Raw genomic sequence first — 16,477 nt, 5'->3', positions numbered from 1 at the left:
CGCTACTTCGGGAAGGAACCCTTGAGCTTTCACCTGGATTGCGGGGCCAGAAGCAACCTTAGGCGGGCGGGAGGCATCTGGCGCCGCAAAGGAGAATTTGCTTTTGACACCTGTTCAGATCAAAGGATAATCGCAATGACATGCGTTCGCGGCTATACGGAGATTGCATCGGTGAGGACGCTCAGGGCGATGTGGTGCCGCTAGTCACGCGTTGTTTTCGGATACAATCTCGCGTCGCTCCCCGTTACTGAAACCTCTAATCAAACGCCCCCTATCGCAACCCCGACTCACATAGCAACAACCGCACATTGCCCAGGAGGCTCCGCAAACAAGAGCAGTGCTAGATAACCCGCCACCGCTCCGTAAATGCCTAGGATTCGAAAACACCGAATCTCTCTGCTGATAAGGAGTCTCACAACTGCGACGGCCCTGCACCTGCCACCCCTGTCAACCACCATGGACACGCCCAACTCCCCACCCGCACGTTCAACCTCGCCCGACCCTTGGGCAACCCCATCGCTGGCCATCGGCGCAATTCCCCCGCTCGACCGCTCTGTCTCAACCGCGTCGTCTGTCTCGTCGGCGCGCTCAGTGAGCTCGCGCCTCTCCGATGGCGGCAGGCGACGTGGTTACATGCGCCCCGAGGGCACCGAATTCTCCAAATCGGCGAAGAACAGAGAGAGTGTCATGAACCTGGGCACCATCGCACATCTCCAGTACTACTTCGCGCGGACGGGCCTGCTCGACACCGCGACGGGACGCGTGGCCAAAGGCCGCAAGCCCGGATCGCGCACAGCGAGCGGCAACGAACCAATGTCGCCTGGCCTCGATGCCGACTTCTCGACGATGTCGCTGGCGTCACCAGACGGGATGAATGACCCAGTGGGCTTCGTCGAGTCCCCGCTTGACGAGACGGCGTCCATGCAGTGGGAGGACCCCGAGCCCATGATGCTCCCGCCTACCGTCAGCACCTACAAGAACAACCCCGTCTACGTCCCGCCGCCGCCTGATATGACTGTCCTGCGTCGCGAGCTACGCGAATCGTTGGCCGAGTCTATGAAGCATCTGCACGAACTCGAGAAGGGCTTCTCTGATGTTCAGCCGGACGGAAAGACCGCGAAGAACGGTGGCGAGGAAGCGTCAGGCTGGCACGAAGTACAAGGCATTAATCTCTTGGACGTCACCACCCTCGCGATCCGCGCCGCGAAGAACTACTACACCGCACATGAAGAACCACAACGACTCTACGCCATCAAGTCGGAACGGACGATCCGAAAGGAACTATACGATACACTCGAGGTACTGAAACGTCTCGCCATTCGCAACTTCGGAAACGGCGTGCAGCCGTATGAAGTCACCCAACTTAAGCAGTGGGTCGACGACATCGGCACACTGCTCGACACGGAAGAGGAGAAGGAGCGCTTGGAACTTGCAGAAAGAGAGAGCTGGTCGTGGCGCGAGGGTGACTGGGCGGGCAAAGAACGCGAGAGGGAGCTGCTCTTCCTCAAGTCGTTTGACAGCAATCCAGAGCCCCTGCCTGAGTGGACCAGCGCTGCTGACTCCGAACTCCCAACACCCTTCCTGGCCGCGCTACAGAACGGACTGCGCCTCGTACATCTTCACAACACTCTCGTCCGAAAGTCAAAACGACACTTTGAAGAGATCAAGACGTACCACACCGACACAGCCAAGCCGTATCGCTGCGCTGACAACCTGCGCTACTGGGTCAAAGCCGCCGAGCTACGCTGGGACATCAAACTCGACGTTAATGTCATGGACGTGGTCCACGGCGAGGACGCAGAAGCGTGGAAGAAGTTCGATGCTGCCATCCTGCAATGGTGCCAGGGCGTGCGTGAGGAAATCACGTCGGAATGGCAAAAGCAGAAGAACCAAACGAGAACCCCTACACTACAGATCGACCCGAATTACGAGGCGCTGTGAAGTGGCCTTATGGCAAAGTATTCATGGATCTCACCCTTCTTTCATTTCTTGTCCATGTTTCCCACTTAACCCTTTATCTAATTTGCACGAAGCTCATGTCCACCCAAATCTCAACTCCACACCATAGAGAATTTCCTCAAAGAGTATTCCCTGGTTGGAAGCAGGGCTCTTATACCATTCCGCTCAGAGCGTGCCGATAGGAGGCGGCTTGAGATAGATACCCCCTTTGCACCTGCGGCTTGCAGATCTATAGTGTTATATACAGTCAAGTCGGAATGTAAATAATGTGTACCAATGTATAATAGGCCCTCAATCGGAAATCCCATTCGAGCCAACTCGCTCCAGCTCAGAGGACTGGGGATGGATCCACCACGATACGGGGTAGAGAGCACATGACCATGCATAGCACATAGTGAACGTGTATAACACAAACGATAAGATCGACGACCGAGGCGTCTAGAAAGGGTGGCACAGACCGAGGCGTTGCACCTTGAGTGCCAATGAGTGGAATGAGTGGGAATGAAAGCACTGATAGCAGGGGGGAGCTGGCTGCTGGCGGAAATTGGGTACAGCGGCGCCCGGTGAGACACAAGCGGGACGTTTTGTGAACGGGTGTCTCTAGACCTATGGAACGCCTCCTCCAAAGACACACAATGGATACACACCACTCGCGCAAGCACTGTAAACCTTTTCATTGTTGATGCGCCACACCGACATTGTTGTTAAACAGAAGCAACGCGTTAAGTACTAAGCTAACGCGATTTCGGCGCCAACCCAAAGAACGTCGATTCATCTCCCGATTGATCTTTTGATCCGTGCATAGCGATACCAGTCCTGCGCAGCCTCCTCTTTTGTCTGAACGCGACCTGGAGGCATCCTCGAGGTCCACACAGACATGCTCAATGAGCGACACGGCCGCGCCGCCTTCAGTTCTCGACAGCAGCCCCGCCGCGACTGCCGTTGACTTGCCAGCGAAGACACCGCCGAACCCACCACCGACGACCACGACATCGTCATCCTCGCCCAAACCCCTTCGGCACACGCCCGCCCACATTGAGAGCACCACCAAACTCGCGAGAAATGTCTCCCCGGGCCTGCTGGCACGCATGAAATTCCTCAACCAGATTGCCGACACCAACAACAAGAGCGCCGTCGACGTCGGCCGCATCGAGGAGGACCGCCTGCGCCGCCTGGACGAGTTCCGCAAAGCCCGCAGCCTCGAAGTCGAGCGCCGCGGCACTGCGTGGTCCGGAAAGGTTGGTCAGGCTCCCGCCGCTGGAGAGACGCCGCTCGTGCCCCAGTCGACGGGCGAGAGCGTGCCCACGCTGGTGATGGAGCCCGACTTTGACAGCGACCACAGCAGCGTCGTCAGCACCAGCGATAAAGTTCTCCCGTCTGAGTCAGAAGCCGAAATAGAGCTCGACCTGCAAAAGTACCGCCTGCCCGACGTCACCAAGTCGGAAAAAGCACTCAGCGGCACCATTACCGCTGCTGAACCCGAACCCGCGCCCGCACCGCCCGCCGAACCAGCACCCACAGTCGCGCCTGCCAAACCAGAACCTGTCGCGCCTGCCGACCCTGAGCCCACCGCACCTGCCGAGCCAGAGCCCATGGCCGCGCCTACTCCCCCACCCAAAGACACGCCACCCCTACCCGCCCCCGTACCCGAAGAGGAGCCATCCGTCCTCGACGACAACAATGGCATCGACATCGCATCCTACTTCGAGAAGCGCCACTACCCCCGCGCCAACTCCATCTACACCCTCTCCAAGGCCAGCTTCACCAACCAGATCCAGCAGCTGACTTCGATGAAGCTGCCGCCCACAACCATCGCCTCCGAAATCACCGCCCTCCCGACTTCCACCCAGGCCGGACGCGCACTCCACAAGGCAGCCAACGACATCCGCCTATGGATATCCAAGACGAAGGAGGTCCTCAGCGGCCTCGACGCCGACGATGACGTAGAGTGGGCCGCAGCTGCCGGAAGAGAAGGCCTGGAGGAGGTGGATGCCGCCATCGGCAAGTTCGAGGGGCTCGTTAACGTCTACATTAGCGCGATAGAAGACCTGCAGTCGCGTTCCGACATTGCGCTCCTGCCCACCAAAGACCAGACGACGCTTGTCAGCCAGATGGAGGACATCGTCATGAACTGGGGCGAGATCAAGCAGACGCTCAAGAACATCAAGAACCAGGTCGAAGTCGCCATGGAGTGGGAAGAGCTGTGGAACAACGTGCTTGGCGAAATCGGCGCCGAGGTCAGAAACCTTAGTCGTCTGATATTCGAGATGGAGGAGCGCAGACACCGCGTCATCTCCGACTCAGTCGCCGAAGCTCCAGAGAAGTTTGACATTTCCGAGCTCGAAACCGTCGTCGAGGTAATCCCCCGGAAGCAGTCGATAATCAACAGCAAGCGGCTTAGTATGCCGCCCAGCCTATCCATCGTCTCGCCCACCTCGCCCATCCCCCAAATCGAACAAGAGAACTCGCGACTGCTGGCCCTCTTCGCCAAGCTACAGCCACTGCGTGCTTCGCTCGATTTCCTTCCTATGCGACTCAGCGCCTTCCAGATGCGCGCGAGCACCATATTTCCTTCCGCATGTGACGAACTGGTACGGAGGAAGGAATCGCTAGAAGAGGAAGAGGCTAAGCTCGAAGCCGATGCTGATGCACTGAGGCAAGAGCTGGGCGAGGACAAATGGGTGCACAGCTTCCGTCAAGCCCACAGCAAGGCTGCTGCCATGTACGATTCGTGCATGAAGAGCATCGAAAGACTGCATCAGGCCATCGACGACAGCGACGAGGAGAAGCTGGCTACGCGCATCGCCACCTACAAAGACAAGCGAGATCACTATCCTCCATCCATGAGGCGCGTGCTCGAGCTGATCGACATTGAGATGAAGCACAGGTCCACAGTCAACGGTGAGATCCTGCGTATCCAAAAAGACGTCCGCGCAAAGGTGGAGGACTTGGAAGACGTGACTGGAAACACGGACATCATCTTGAACGACTTCACTACATCGCGAAAGCTTCGCGACTCAGTCTCCACCGTACTGACAGAGGGCTCCTTACCACAGTCAAGCCTTGACACACCAGGCACATCCCCCGCTTCGAGTGTCGTCATGAGCCGTAAGAGTAGTGGACAGCGGCCTTCCATTACTCCGGTAAGCAAGAAGCCTCGTCAGTCCAGTGTTGCGAGTTTGAAATCGTCAGCCCCTCCCAACCGCCGATACTCCAGCATACCACTGGGTGCTGAGAGTGTCGCTTCTCGCAAATCTACACTTGAGCGTTCCGCACGTTTGGACTTTACACCTTCCCGCGCCATGGCTGGCACTGCAGCTAGTCAAGCACGCGCAAAGACGCCGACCGATAGGCCTGGGCCCAAGCCTCGTTGGAACTCGGACACGCACATGCGCGATACTGTCGTCGGGCACAACTTTAAGCCGTTGACTCTGACCACACCTTCGCCGTTCCGAAAAGACGAATCACCCGACGGATCGCGACTGGGCTCAGCAAGCCGTTCATCGATACCCCTCAGAAGCCCATTGAGTCGCTCCTCAGCTCTTTCGCCGACTGCATCCAGCCGTTCTCCATCAACTACTCCAGGGCAGCAGCGCTCTGCTCGATTGATGCCAAGCCCAATGAACTCCTCTCCCGTTACTCCTGCCAAGGGCAAGCTGCCGATACGATCAACGCCCCTGTCTTCCTCAAGTACAAGTACGCCAGCGTCTAGCCGTCGTGTCTCAACAGTAGTAGAAAGCGGCAAGAGCCCTGCCAAAGAAGAAAGTCCGGCGGCCCGTCGCGCATCGCGCCCTCCGAGTGCCGCAGCCAGTCGTCGCAGCAGTCTGTTACCTACACCTAGACAGCGCACCTCATCCACTTCCGAGGCCACCAAGTCAACCCCACCTGCTAAGTCGACCCCTCCTGGACGCTCCAGCAGTAGGCTCGACAGCCTGGCCGAAAGCCGTACTTCAAGCCGTATTAGTGGTCGCCAGTCAAGCGTAGGAGACAGACCGGTCTGGAGATAGGCACTTGCAAATCGGACAACTCACCTCGACGGACCGGCGCAGACCTGATCGATACCTCTTGTTTCCAAACGAACGACAGCAACATCACGCAATCAACGTTAGCGAAACCTACTTATTAAACCCCAACTTTCACTTCGCGTCTGGATCCTGGCTTGGTCCTAACCCCCGTTCCCTAATATCGACTTCTAGTACTAAGCATCTGCATTCTTTCGAAGAAGAATCTCTCTCTTTCCCCGCGATGTATCATCGAAATATCCATCTCACCTCTGGACCATTATATCCACACTTTTGATTTGTTGCTTTTTTCCATCTGGCGTTTTAGCGGTTGGGAGAAAGTATCCTATACCCCGGAGTTTCACACATGTTTTTTGGCCTTTCTTTGAAGAAGCATTTTTCTGTCTCACACATGGCTGAGCGAGCGAGCGTATTTGGCGAATGGAGTGCGTGTGAGCGTTGGCATGTTTTTGTGCATGCTGGGCGCTTGCAGCATTAGGGGGGGAGGGATCTTGAGAGCGTGCGCGGAAGTATGCTTTTGTAGATAGGAGCTAGATTGGTATTCATAGGTGGATAGGACGGTGGGGATGGGGGTGGTGGGGTGGTGGGGTGGTGGGGAGCAGACTAATTCTATGTACGAGCGAGTGTATGTTAGATAGTAGTTGAGCGAGATATAGAATGATACCATGGTAAACTGACCTCACTTCCCACATTGATTGCCATCGCTATGTCTCACCGGTCGAGGAGAAACCTTGGACGTCAATATTATTGTCTCTCCAAGCTTCAAGACACATGGATGTGAATGGGTAGCACCAGTGGATATCGAGCCAAAGACTTCACACCTGACCCTTAACAAATACCGAGACAGCCACTCTAGACTGTCTTACTACCTTTTCCTTGAAGACATAAGTGGTCGTACAGACATTGTACTCACCCAGCCCATATAAATTCCTACAACGTCTCCACCCTGTTCTCGCATAACCACCTACATCAATTTTCACACGAACACTCAAAAACCAAAACCTTCACACTTATCCGCATCCATCCAGCTAAACCATTCACAACGACACCCAGCGTCTTCTCACGAAAATAAAGATGGCGTGTTTAGCGATAGATTGCAGGTTCTGCAAGTACGAACGGGAACGTGATGGTATCTCGGCAGTACCTCCAGCCTCGTCCTCATCATCGGTTCATGACGAGATACGTTCTCGAATGAGTGTGGATACAGCGACGATGGAGTCGTACGGGGGTGGGCGAGAGGGGGGTGGTACTGCGTCGTTGCACTCGCTACCAGACGATACTTGTTTCGATATGAATGCGCTGGCGTCGTCACTGAGGAGCAGGAGGGATAGCGTTGCGTCTTTTCGATCGGAAACTATGGCTGAGGCATATGCGTACTACGCCGCGCAAACTGAGCCGCCGGACGATGGGATGCTTAACGACAAGGGTTCCGAAAACGTCGAGATGAAAGATGTCAACGAACACGACAACCCCATCCCACACAGTCCAACACCAAGTTCAGTCTACAGCAACGACAAGCCCCTTCCCCACCCTTTCCTTAGCTCCCTCCACAGTCCTCTCTACACGCAAAGCGAAAGCGGTATAATAGACGACAACAATGACAACAACTCATGCGCCTTCCTAGATGAAGTCCTCCTTGATCTTGACGCTTGGCTTGATGCTGGGGGGTTGGAGATGGGTGGTCTGCACGATGATATGGGTGAGGAGGAGTATAGAGAGTATAGGGAATGGTATAAGGGGGTGGTTGGGGGAGTTGCGAGGGGGATGGTGGAGCGGGGGATGATGGGGGGGATGGGCCTGGAAAGGAGGAGGAGTGTGTAAGGGGGTGGGGATGGGAATGGTGATGGGGATAGATGATGTGGAGGGGGAAAAGGATATTGTGATGTAGAGTGGTATCACATGTTAGGTTTATCGCACGAATAGTCCTCTGATTAATAAAAGTGAATATTCAATCGCCTACCATCATTACTTCGACCATATGGAGTATCAAGACTTCCATACCCTGCAGACGGCCGACCTTTTAGATTACTGATCCTGCATAGCGGCCGTGGTGGCTGAGCTGAACCCGCTAAATACATGCAGGGGGTAGCCTTCAGAAAGCCTCCGACGGTACTAACCGCTGCCGTTCCATATCCTCCGCAATAAAGTCCCTGCGTAAATCTAAATAAACTTGGCAGTACACGGAACGGACTTGATTATGCTGTCATCCGGATCGGATGTCAGTTTGGACACCGACATCCGCCGGCGCCGCCCAATTGGAAAACGAGGATTGCAAAGCACCGAGTCTACGTACCTACTCAGGCTGCTTTTGATCTCTTTTGTGATCGTACGTGGCAGCTAGCCATGCAGTATCGTTGGTAAGCGACAGGGGTGGGTGGGGGAGGCGGAGGGGAGGCGGAGGGGAGGCGGAGGGGTGGAGGTGGAAGTCTGTCCCGAAACCGTGGTAGGAGTCTGGGCATTGATTATTTTACTGCGTGCCCCTGCATGTAGTCATACACTTAACTGGGTTTGGCACATTGTATAGGTAAGATTGGAAGCGGTATAGAGCTGTACCATGCTTCAAGTTCCAACTTGACGGCCTTGTTTGCTTGTCGGTGAGATGGAATCGGCCCTCTAGTGATTGAATGCTTACGATCATGGCTTCATTGTATCCCGCGATGGAAGAATGAAGAGCATATATAAAGCACCGTACACCACCTCGAAGCTTCATCAATATCGGATCCTCATCAGTGTCTTGCAATTACAATACATCTTTACTTACACTCGACAAACACTTTCTTCCCAATATTGAAATGGCACCCGAACAAGAGCCAAAAGGCTACCGATGGGACATCATCACAGCGGAAGAACTCAAATACGCTCCGCCGTACTTTCAAGATGTCCCAGAAACGACGACGGAGGTGGAGTGCAAGCTCAGCGGCACCTGGCCCAAATGGCTCCATGGCTCTTTCCTTCGGTACGTCACCCTCCACCCTTCACATCTGCCCTAAATCCCCAGCTAACATCAACTTCACCACAGGGTTGGCGTAGGCCGTTTCACAGTCCCCACCTCCGAAGACGACTCCACACCCCGAGTCATCATCCAGCACCTCTTCGACGGCCTGGCCCTCCTCCATAAATTTCGCATGACCGACGGTCGCGTGTATTACATGAGTCGCTACACTTCCAACGGAATAACGCGCGCTGCGCAGCGAGACGGCTACGTCAAGAACTCCTGGGTGGGACCGAATCCCAATACGCCTCTTTTCGAAGCCCAGGATCCGTGTTCGAAATTACTTGGAGCGCGTGTAAGTCTGATCATCTTCTCCTCCAGTCATGAGAAGTGATGGAATGACTGACTAATTTTCGATGGATGTAGCAAACCGTTTTCCTGCCTCATGATTCCATCGAGCCAGATGCTCTTAATGTTCATGTTCAGCCGAGACGTGGTATGCATCTACCGGAGGATAAGAATCCTAATTCGAGAGGTGTGAAGGCGGAAGATCCAGCTACGCAGGAGGTAAGACAACCTCCATCACCATTTCATGCCAAAAGACCTAGCGAAGCTCACGCTGAGCCATAGATCCTCGTTCATACGGACTGGAACTGCATGCAAATCTGCGATGCGAAGACGCTCGAGCCGAAGCGCTTACTCTCTCATGCGGTCATCGATCCCGAGCTCGCTGGAACAGGGTGCTGCGCTCATCCTGTTCATGATCGCAAGCGAGGAACGACGTACAATTACTTGATCGATGCGGCGGGGATCATGTATATTTTTGCGCTGGATGTGGTTGCTAATCCGGCGCGTCTGTTGTGGAAGTCGGCGCTGCCGTGTAAGCCGTGTTACACGCATGCTCTTGCTATGACGGATAAGTATGTTGTGTTTGTCAGAAACGTAAGTAGTAGTTCCGAATGGATGGAGTGGCGGTATATGAATCGAAACTAACATGCCATCAGCCTGTTATATTGGATCTCAGCGATCCGAGCAAGACCCTGGTCGAGGCGATGGTATGCGAGCACGACTCCCCCGTGTACTTTTACGTCCTAGACAAGGCCGACGGCAAGGTGTAAGTCCTCTCTCTCCCTTCGTCTCTAACCACTCCTGAACTAACACTCCCTAGCATCGCATCCTACCAAGTCCCAAACTTCTACTTCTTCCACACAGCCAACGCCTACGACTACGTCGATCCCAAAACGGGGCACACGAACGTCCATGTCGACATCGCGAGCTACAAGGCCGAACACTACCCGTACCACGAATACGCCATCTCGAACGTCATCAACCCGCTCAAACCCTACCAGACAGGCCGCCTCGTCCGCTACGAACTCTCCGCCGTCAACACGCGCGATCCCGCCGTCGTCGCCCGCGGCACCGTCAAAGCCGCTATTCCAAACATGATGGCGGAACTCCCTCGCATCTCCAAAGCCGCATCCATGGATCCAAACTACCGCTTCGTCTACGGCGTCTCTGGAAACGGCATCGCCGCTCCAGGCACAGATGTTCCCATCGGACGTCTCGGCAACGGCGTAGATATGCCACATGCATCTTTCTATGGCCACCTCTTCAAGTCTGATTGGCGGACTGGGACGTTCAAAGCGTGGGTACCGCAGAATGGCGAGAGTTGTCCTACGGAGCCGATTTTCATTCAGAGGCCTGGTGCGACAGAGGAGGATGATGGGATTGTGATTACTATTACGATTAATAAGGAGGGGACGAATAGTATTCTTGTGGGGCTGGATGGGAGGACTTTTGAGGAGGTGGCGAGGGCGGATATGCCACAGGTTTATGCGCTGGGGCCGCATGGGTCGTTTGTTGAAGGGGATTTTGGGGTTGTGAGTCGTGTGGGTCGGGAGGGAGAGTGAGATTGTTCGGGTTCGAGTGTGTTCCCTCTCGAAGACTACCTTTCCTTCCCTGGAGAGCTCCTCATATGGTATGAAGTGCAGAACGGCAATGCGATTTTTGAAGATGTAGAGTCATTCCACCTTGGTCCTGAACTGAACATACTTCCTAACGAGTGACGTTGACGTGTTGACAGGGTCGCCGCCGAGTTGCAGGACAATCATGAATGCGAGTAGTCGCGACGCTTCCAGCGCATTTTCCACGGCGCGCCCAGGGGAGGCTTCAGACGCGAGACGTGTGATGCACGCCATCACAAGTGCATCTTGCAGTACCGCTACTGCTATGTTGACGTCTACGAGGACTGCTGTCGAAACCGCATATGAGGACGGCCTCAAGTCGTTGTCGCCACTCCCACCAAACGCTGCATCTCTGTTATTGGGGACGTCTCCATTCCTTCGATATCCGTCACCAAACGGACTTCCACTCATTAGATTAAAGTAAAATAATCAGGATCTTATCTGCCAATTAGCCTCGTGTTGTGCAAGATTTTCTTTGTTCTCGTATCCGCGAGAGAGCAAGCGAGCACTCATATCCGGGTAATTTGACGATACCGTATAAGTCAAAGGCATGACTCTCTCTCGCAGGACATGCAAAAGACAACACATTAGAAGCCTCTCCCAGTACATCCCTTCTCTTTCCGCAAGCGATGTTGCTACGTGCAGTCTTTAACCTCGTAGTGTTCGGCGCATGCGTCGTTGGCCTCCACATAGGCAACGAGATCCGGCAGACCGACTGCGATGAGCTCGGAAACTATCCTCCGTACACCGGGCCATGTGAAGTCGAGAGTAAGCGCATATATGAGTCTCCGGCTCTCCAACGTTGAAGGTGCGCGACGCGCTGACTGCAAGCAAGACTGCGGCGCAGGGCGACTCAATTGCTTGAAGCAGGTACCGCCATACACCAAATGCGCTGGTTATCCGACTGTGGGTGAGTACGCATTTTCAGGACCGGCATCCAATAGCTGATGAGGATGTAGGCTGCCCTTTCATAGGATGCGCGTGTACCAGGTAGGAAGGCTGGGGATGACATCATCAACGACGGGTTAGGCTAGAAGTGGCTTAGTGCCAGGGTTCGTTCTTTCGTCCATCCTTCGCAGGGGCGCGTCTTTTCTCTCTGTCTTTCGCGCTCAACCCTGAGAGGTCTCTGCCAAAACGCGGGACCTGACTCGCACATATAGAAGACCGCCATCTGGAAACTTGCCCCGTATCGATGCCCAGGCGAATATATTGCTTACACGATCTGAAAATGCGCGGCCAATCATTGAGCGAGCGCAAGCTGAACCCTCTTCCCCGCTGGTTGCCATTGTTCTCAGACTGCTGCCTGGATGAAACATAACAACATCGCATAATCTCGTCCTCCTTCTCGGTACTTCACCTATTCACGGGCCAGAAACATCACCCCCCATACGAACAGTCTACCAACGAGCTAGCCTATCGCTTGCGCTATCGATTCCAACATGGCAACGAAAACCCCGTTTGTCCGAACGTATAATACATCAGCCGATTATAATGACGGACTCCACGTGGTATGCGTCACAGCATCGATTCATTCGTTACTGTCATCCTGACGAAAGCCACAGTTCCTGGAAACTATCGACCCAGGTCTTGACTGGGAGCCAGCGCGCACCATAGGCTTACGTCTCTGGTACAAAGCCTACGTTGATCTAACACCCGAAACATGCTACGTACTAGATGACGGCAACGGACGTGTGGTGGGTTATTGTATCGGCGCCGCTGATACAGCGTCTTTCGCGCAGCGCTGGCGCGACGTGTTCACTCCGACTATCGATCCGAAACTTGTGCCACATCCGGATGTTCAGACTGGTGATTCGCGGATGGAAAGAGAAGACGCTAGGCACTTTCGAAAGGCTGTGTATGAAGCGGACTGTAGTATGCTGCTGCCTTGGCCGCAGGTGTTGGAGCAATATTCGGCACATCTGCATATCGATATTCTGCCTGAGTATCAGCGGAAGGGGTGGGGTTCTATGCTAATACAGCATTTTCTGGGTGCAGTTAAAACTTTGGGTGCGAAGGGGGCCCATCTTGACATGGTGCAGTCAAATACGAGCGCAAGAGCTTTCTACGAGAAAGTGGGATTCCAGGTTTGTCCGCATGTACTAGATGATGGAGCGAGTGGCCAGCCTGGTGTCAACGGCATCGTGGTCACATTGGTCATCAGTCTATGAGCACTTCAAGTATCGTCAACTGTGTCACTTATCCTATTGTTCTTCGCATCAGCTTGAACTTCGTTGCATGAAAGATCTGTGGGCTGTTTTACAACTGTCTACAACGTGGCCGTAAAGTCACCGTCGTGTCGAACTACCCATACCTCGCGTAGTCTTTCTTGCGCCTGTTGCTCACACTAACCCTTCCAGCATGTTGAGAGATGTCAACGCAACACTTACGCAATGGCACTACTTAACTTTTCCAGAAGTCTTACGGAGACAACAGTCATCTCTGACGCAGAGCTTCTCCCACGCTGGAAGTTGAGTCAGTATGATGCAGCGCAGCCATGCAGACAAAATATGTTCAGATGCCAACGGATCTGCTGTTGTCAGCCACTGTGACAGACTTTTGCGATCCAGATATATAACTCCCTCCTCCATTCCTTACATCCGGAACCAAAAGGCAGACACCGACATCGCAAAACCAAGAGACCGCCCGCAATGCCTCACACAACCCAACATCCAGCTCTTGCGCTCGCCACCTCTCCCACGAAAACATCGGTTACGCCGAATGGTAAAGTTCGATCTGATAGCTTTATGAGCGTTCACGAAAGGAAGGACCTGCAGCAAGCACATGCACTGAACCCACTCGACCCTTTTGAAGTTGACGGTACACCAGTGAACGAGTGTTCAACTGCAGCACCATCCGAATATGACCTCGAAGAGCTGAGATCAACCCTCACTGAAGCCAGGAAAACCATGTATGCTGCTATGAAGAGGTACAGCGACCTACACTGGATCGGCGAGCTTCTCTACGAGCTCCCAAGTTCACCTCAGGTCTATGCCGTCTCGGAAACACCAGTCGAGGAATCAGATCACCCATCACAAGAGACTCTAGCGAAAGCGCCACGTCCCCCTCCTCCGAAACCAGAGCCTCTCTCTCGCGATGACTTCATCACACTGCTGGAGGATGAAGGCCTAACCTGGCTTCTCGAGCACTTAGACACACTACCCGTTTTGGATGACTATGCAGTCGTAGCCACCGAGGACCCCAAAAATAAGCGCTGCAGAGTCGGTAAGCCCATCGGTAAGATTCTGAAGAAGGAACAAACTGACGATCTTAAGAGGAGGCTGTGCTGTTTACATGCGACCAAAGGTGGCTTTGAACAGCAAATGAAAGTTAACAAGGGGGAAAACCCATGGAAGTGTTGGCCACCAAATGCTGATGAGGACAAGGAAGTAGTTACGAAGTAAGACATGTATGCTCCATTCTGTCGTGTTACAGATGACAATCACGTAGCTCAAAGAGTTCTTAGATTATCTTTACTATCATCAAGCAATCTCTAAGCCCCACACATGTCCTGTTATATGACGTACGTCGGCATCCAGAGCTGTACATTTCATAGTCTCACTTTGAGTAGTATTCGTATCGTAAGATTTGCATTCTAGTCCCAAAGTCTAGCACATACATGTGTACTTAGGTAAGATATAACACAGAAACTTATTCCCAAAAGTTACAGTCCTCCTCCTCTTCCCTTGACGCCTGCTCCGACGAACGCATGGCTCTCCACATAAAAGCTTCACATGCAGCCTGCGTATCAGCAACCCCAGAAAGGCCCGACGTGAAAAGCGGTGAGTACCATTTCATCTCCTCAGCATCCCTTGGCGCACGAGGCCCATCCTCAAAGACATCGTTGTTCAATTCGGCAACTGGTTCGCCACGTGCGTCTGTAGCTTGGCTAGCGTTGCCGTGATATGGGCTCGGGATTGTCGCGTGTCTAGGTCTAGAATCGGGGGTAGTCGAGGTCGTAGAGGCCAACGGAGACGCATTGTCGGGTGTTGTTTCGATGTTGGTATGTGATGTCGCGGAGGCCGATGAAGACGCATTGTCGGGTGTCGTTTCGGTGTTGGTACCGGACGTTTGGCTACCACTCGATGGTGAGTCGGGGCTTGGGTTACGGTCATTGCGTCTATTTGGTTGGCGATTGTATGCTCTTCTTCCTCGGCGCCTCCTTCGTCTGGGCATTTTGGAGTCGTGTTATCTTGGTTGATAGTTTGTTGGCGTGAAGAAACAGTTGCAGCTTCCCTAAAGATTGGCATGATGGTTACGAGTGCGCATCGTGTCGGTTATTATACGGCAACCCAAAATGTGTCTTAGACACGAATCTCACCAAGACAATTCGTACATACATCATTGAATCAGACAAGTGTCTCGTCCATAACGACCGATTGCATACCGAGAAACAATCCAAATCCTCTAGGGACAGACTGAATCCCGGTAACTCCGCCCTCCAGAAGCCCTACCACTCATCCCAAAAGCCTACCCATTGTATCCTCATCCATCTAGCCCTATCGCGCATCACCAACTCCCCTCCTCCGATGCGCATGCCTGACCACAACACTCACACCCCTCCTCCTCATCTCGTTCGCTACAATCTCCGCTGCCGCAACGCTTCGATGTGTACCCGCATGGCATGTAGTTTGTATCGACACGACTTGGTTTCCAGCGTTGAAGTGGTTGGCTATGGCGGTGATGGCTTTGTTACTATAACGTCTTAGATCAGCCAAGCGTCTGCTACCTAGGAACCTGCGTTGTTCCAAGCAATGCAGTAATGGAGAGTATGAAAGAGTGAAGAGTGGATAACTCACATCTCCCCCATCGCCGTCCGACTGCCCAGTATGAACTGTTGCACTTGCGGACTTACGCCGGTATATCTCTCACATATCTCGCGGGGTGGGGCACGCCATTTGTGGCAGTATATTGTGAAGAGAACTGGGACGCCAGGGGGAGTGTGTTGGAGAAGTTGGGCTTCGGCCCCTGGATGGCGTTTGAGGACTTCGGTGGAGTAGGAGAGGATGTAGAGGGTTTTCTGAACTGGTGAGGCGGGAGGTGGTATAAAGGGCTGAGGATGCAGGAGAGCGGGTGGAGGTGGGAGGATCACTGGCTGCTGGAAATGCTGTTGTGGTGGTAATAGAGGGGGTAGCGCTGCAAGTAGTGGCATTGGTTGCAGTGGCATTGGTATTGGCATTTGCATCTGCGGGATTGCCTGCACGAAGGGCTGAAGAGGGAACATCTGCATGTGTGGATATATTGGAAACATAGCTGATGATGTCTTTACTGGAGAAATGTAGTATGGCACGCTGATCAAGAAGTCTACTTTGCGTATACAGCTATCCTGTGAAGACGTCGCAGTGCTGGTGAAGCGCGTCAGTGACCATCAATGACCTTCAATCAGAAGGGCTATGTCTGGTACATTGCGTATGTTCGTAGACTCATCAGTGTGAATGGTACAACCAGCAACTTGTTGTTGTGCATGATGAATGTGCAAGTTCTCAACACGCACTGTCGGACTCTCTGTCTCCGCTTTACGGACAAAGAACGTCCGTATGTCAGCATGTCAGCATGTAAGCATTACAGTTTCGGTGTACTCTTTCCATGTACCAAATCAGAGC

The 16,477-nt window shown here is 53.6% G+C and overlaps 4 protein-coding genes across 4 annotated transcripts; all 4 read left to right on the top strand.

The window, feature by feature from the left end:
- Window positions 1-456: 456 nt before the first annotated feature.
- On the top strand, window positions 457-1,941 carry J4E78_005617 (uncharacterized protein; the record flags this gene model as incomplete). Its single annotated transcript, XM_049366236.1, has 1 exon — window positions 457-1,941. The coding sequence occupies one exon, from the start codon at window positions 457-459 to the stop codon at window positions 1,939-1,941; it is 1,485 nt and encodes a 494-aa protein (XP_049221962.1).
- Window positions 1,942-2,843: 902 nt separating this feature from the next.
- On the top strand, window positions 2,844-5,671 carry J4E78_005616 (uncharacterized protein; the record flags this gene model as incomplete). The annotated part of the gene is made up of 2 exons (XM_049366235.1): window positions 2,844-5,457; window positions 5,550-5,671. 2 exons carry the CDS (start codon window positions 2,844-2,846, stop codon window positions 5,669-5,671), a joined length of 2,736 nt encoding a protein of 911 aa, XP_049221961.1.
- Window positions 5,672-9,835: 4,164 nt separating this feature from the next.
- Window positions 9,836-10,823, top strand: J4E78_005615 (uncharacterized protein; the record flags this gene model as incomplete). Its single annotated transcript, XM_049366234.1, has 3 exons — window positions 9,836-9,840; window positions 9,938-10,027; window positions 10,082-10,823. 3 exons carry the CDS (start codon window positions 9,836-9,838, stop codon window positions 10,821-10,823), a joined length of 837 nt encoding a protein of 278 aa, XP_049221960.1.
- A 2,702-nt stretch (window positions 10,824-13,525) lies between these two features.
- J4E78_005614 (uncharacterized protein) lies at window positions 13,526-14,278 on the top strand (the record flags this gene model as incomplete). The annotated part of the gene is made up of 1 exon (XM_049366233.1): window positions 13,526-14,278. The coding sequence occupies one exon, from the start codon at window positions 13,526-13,528 to the stop codon at window positions 14,276-14,278; it is 753 nt and encodes a 250-aa protein (XP_049221959.1).
- Between the last annotated feature and the right edge of the window lie 2,199 nt (window positions 14,279-16,477).

Source organism: Alternaria triticimaculans, assembly GCF_023758025.1.
Source record: "Alternaria triticimaculans strain BMP 0046 chromosome Unknown scaffold_7, whole genome shotgun sequence".
Taxonomy (NCBI): domain Eukaryota; kingdom Fungi; phylum Ascomycota; class Dothideomycetes; order Pleosporales; family Pleosporaceae; genus Alternaria; species Alternaria triticimaculans.
This window is presented reverse-complemented; position numbering and strand designations above follow the sequence as displayed.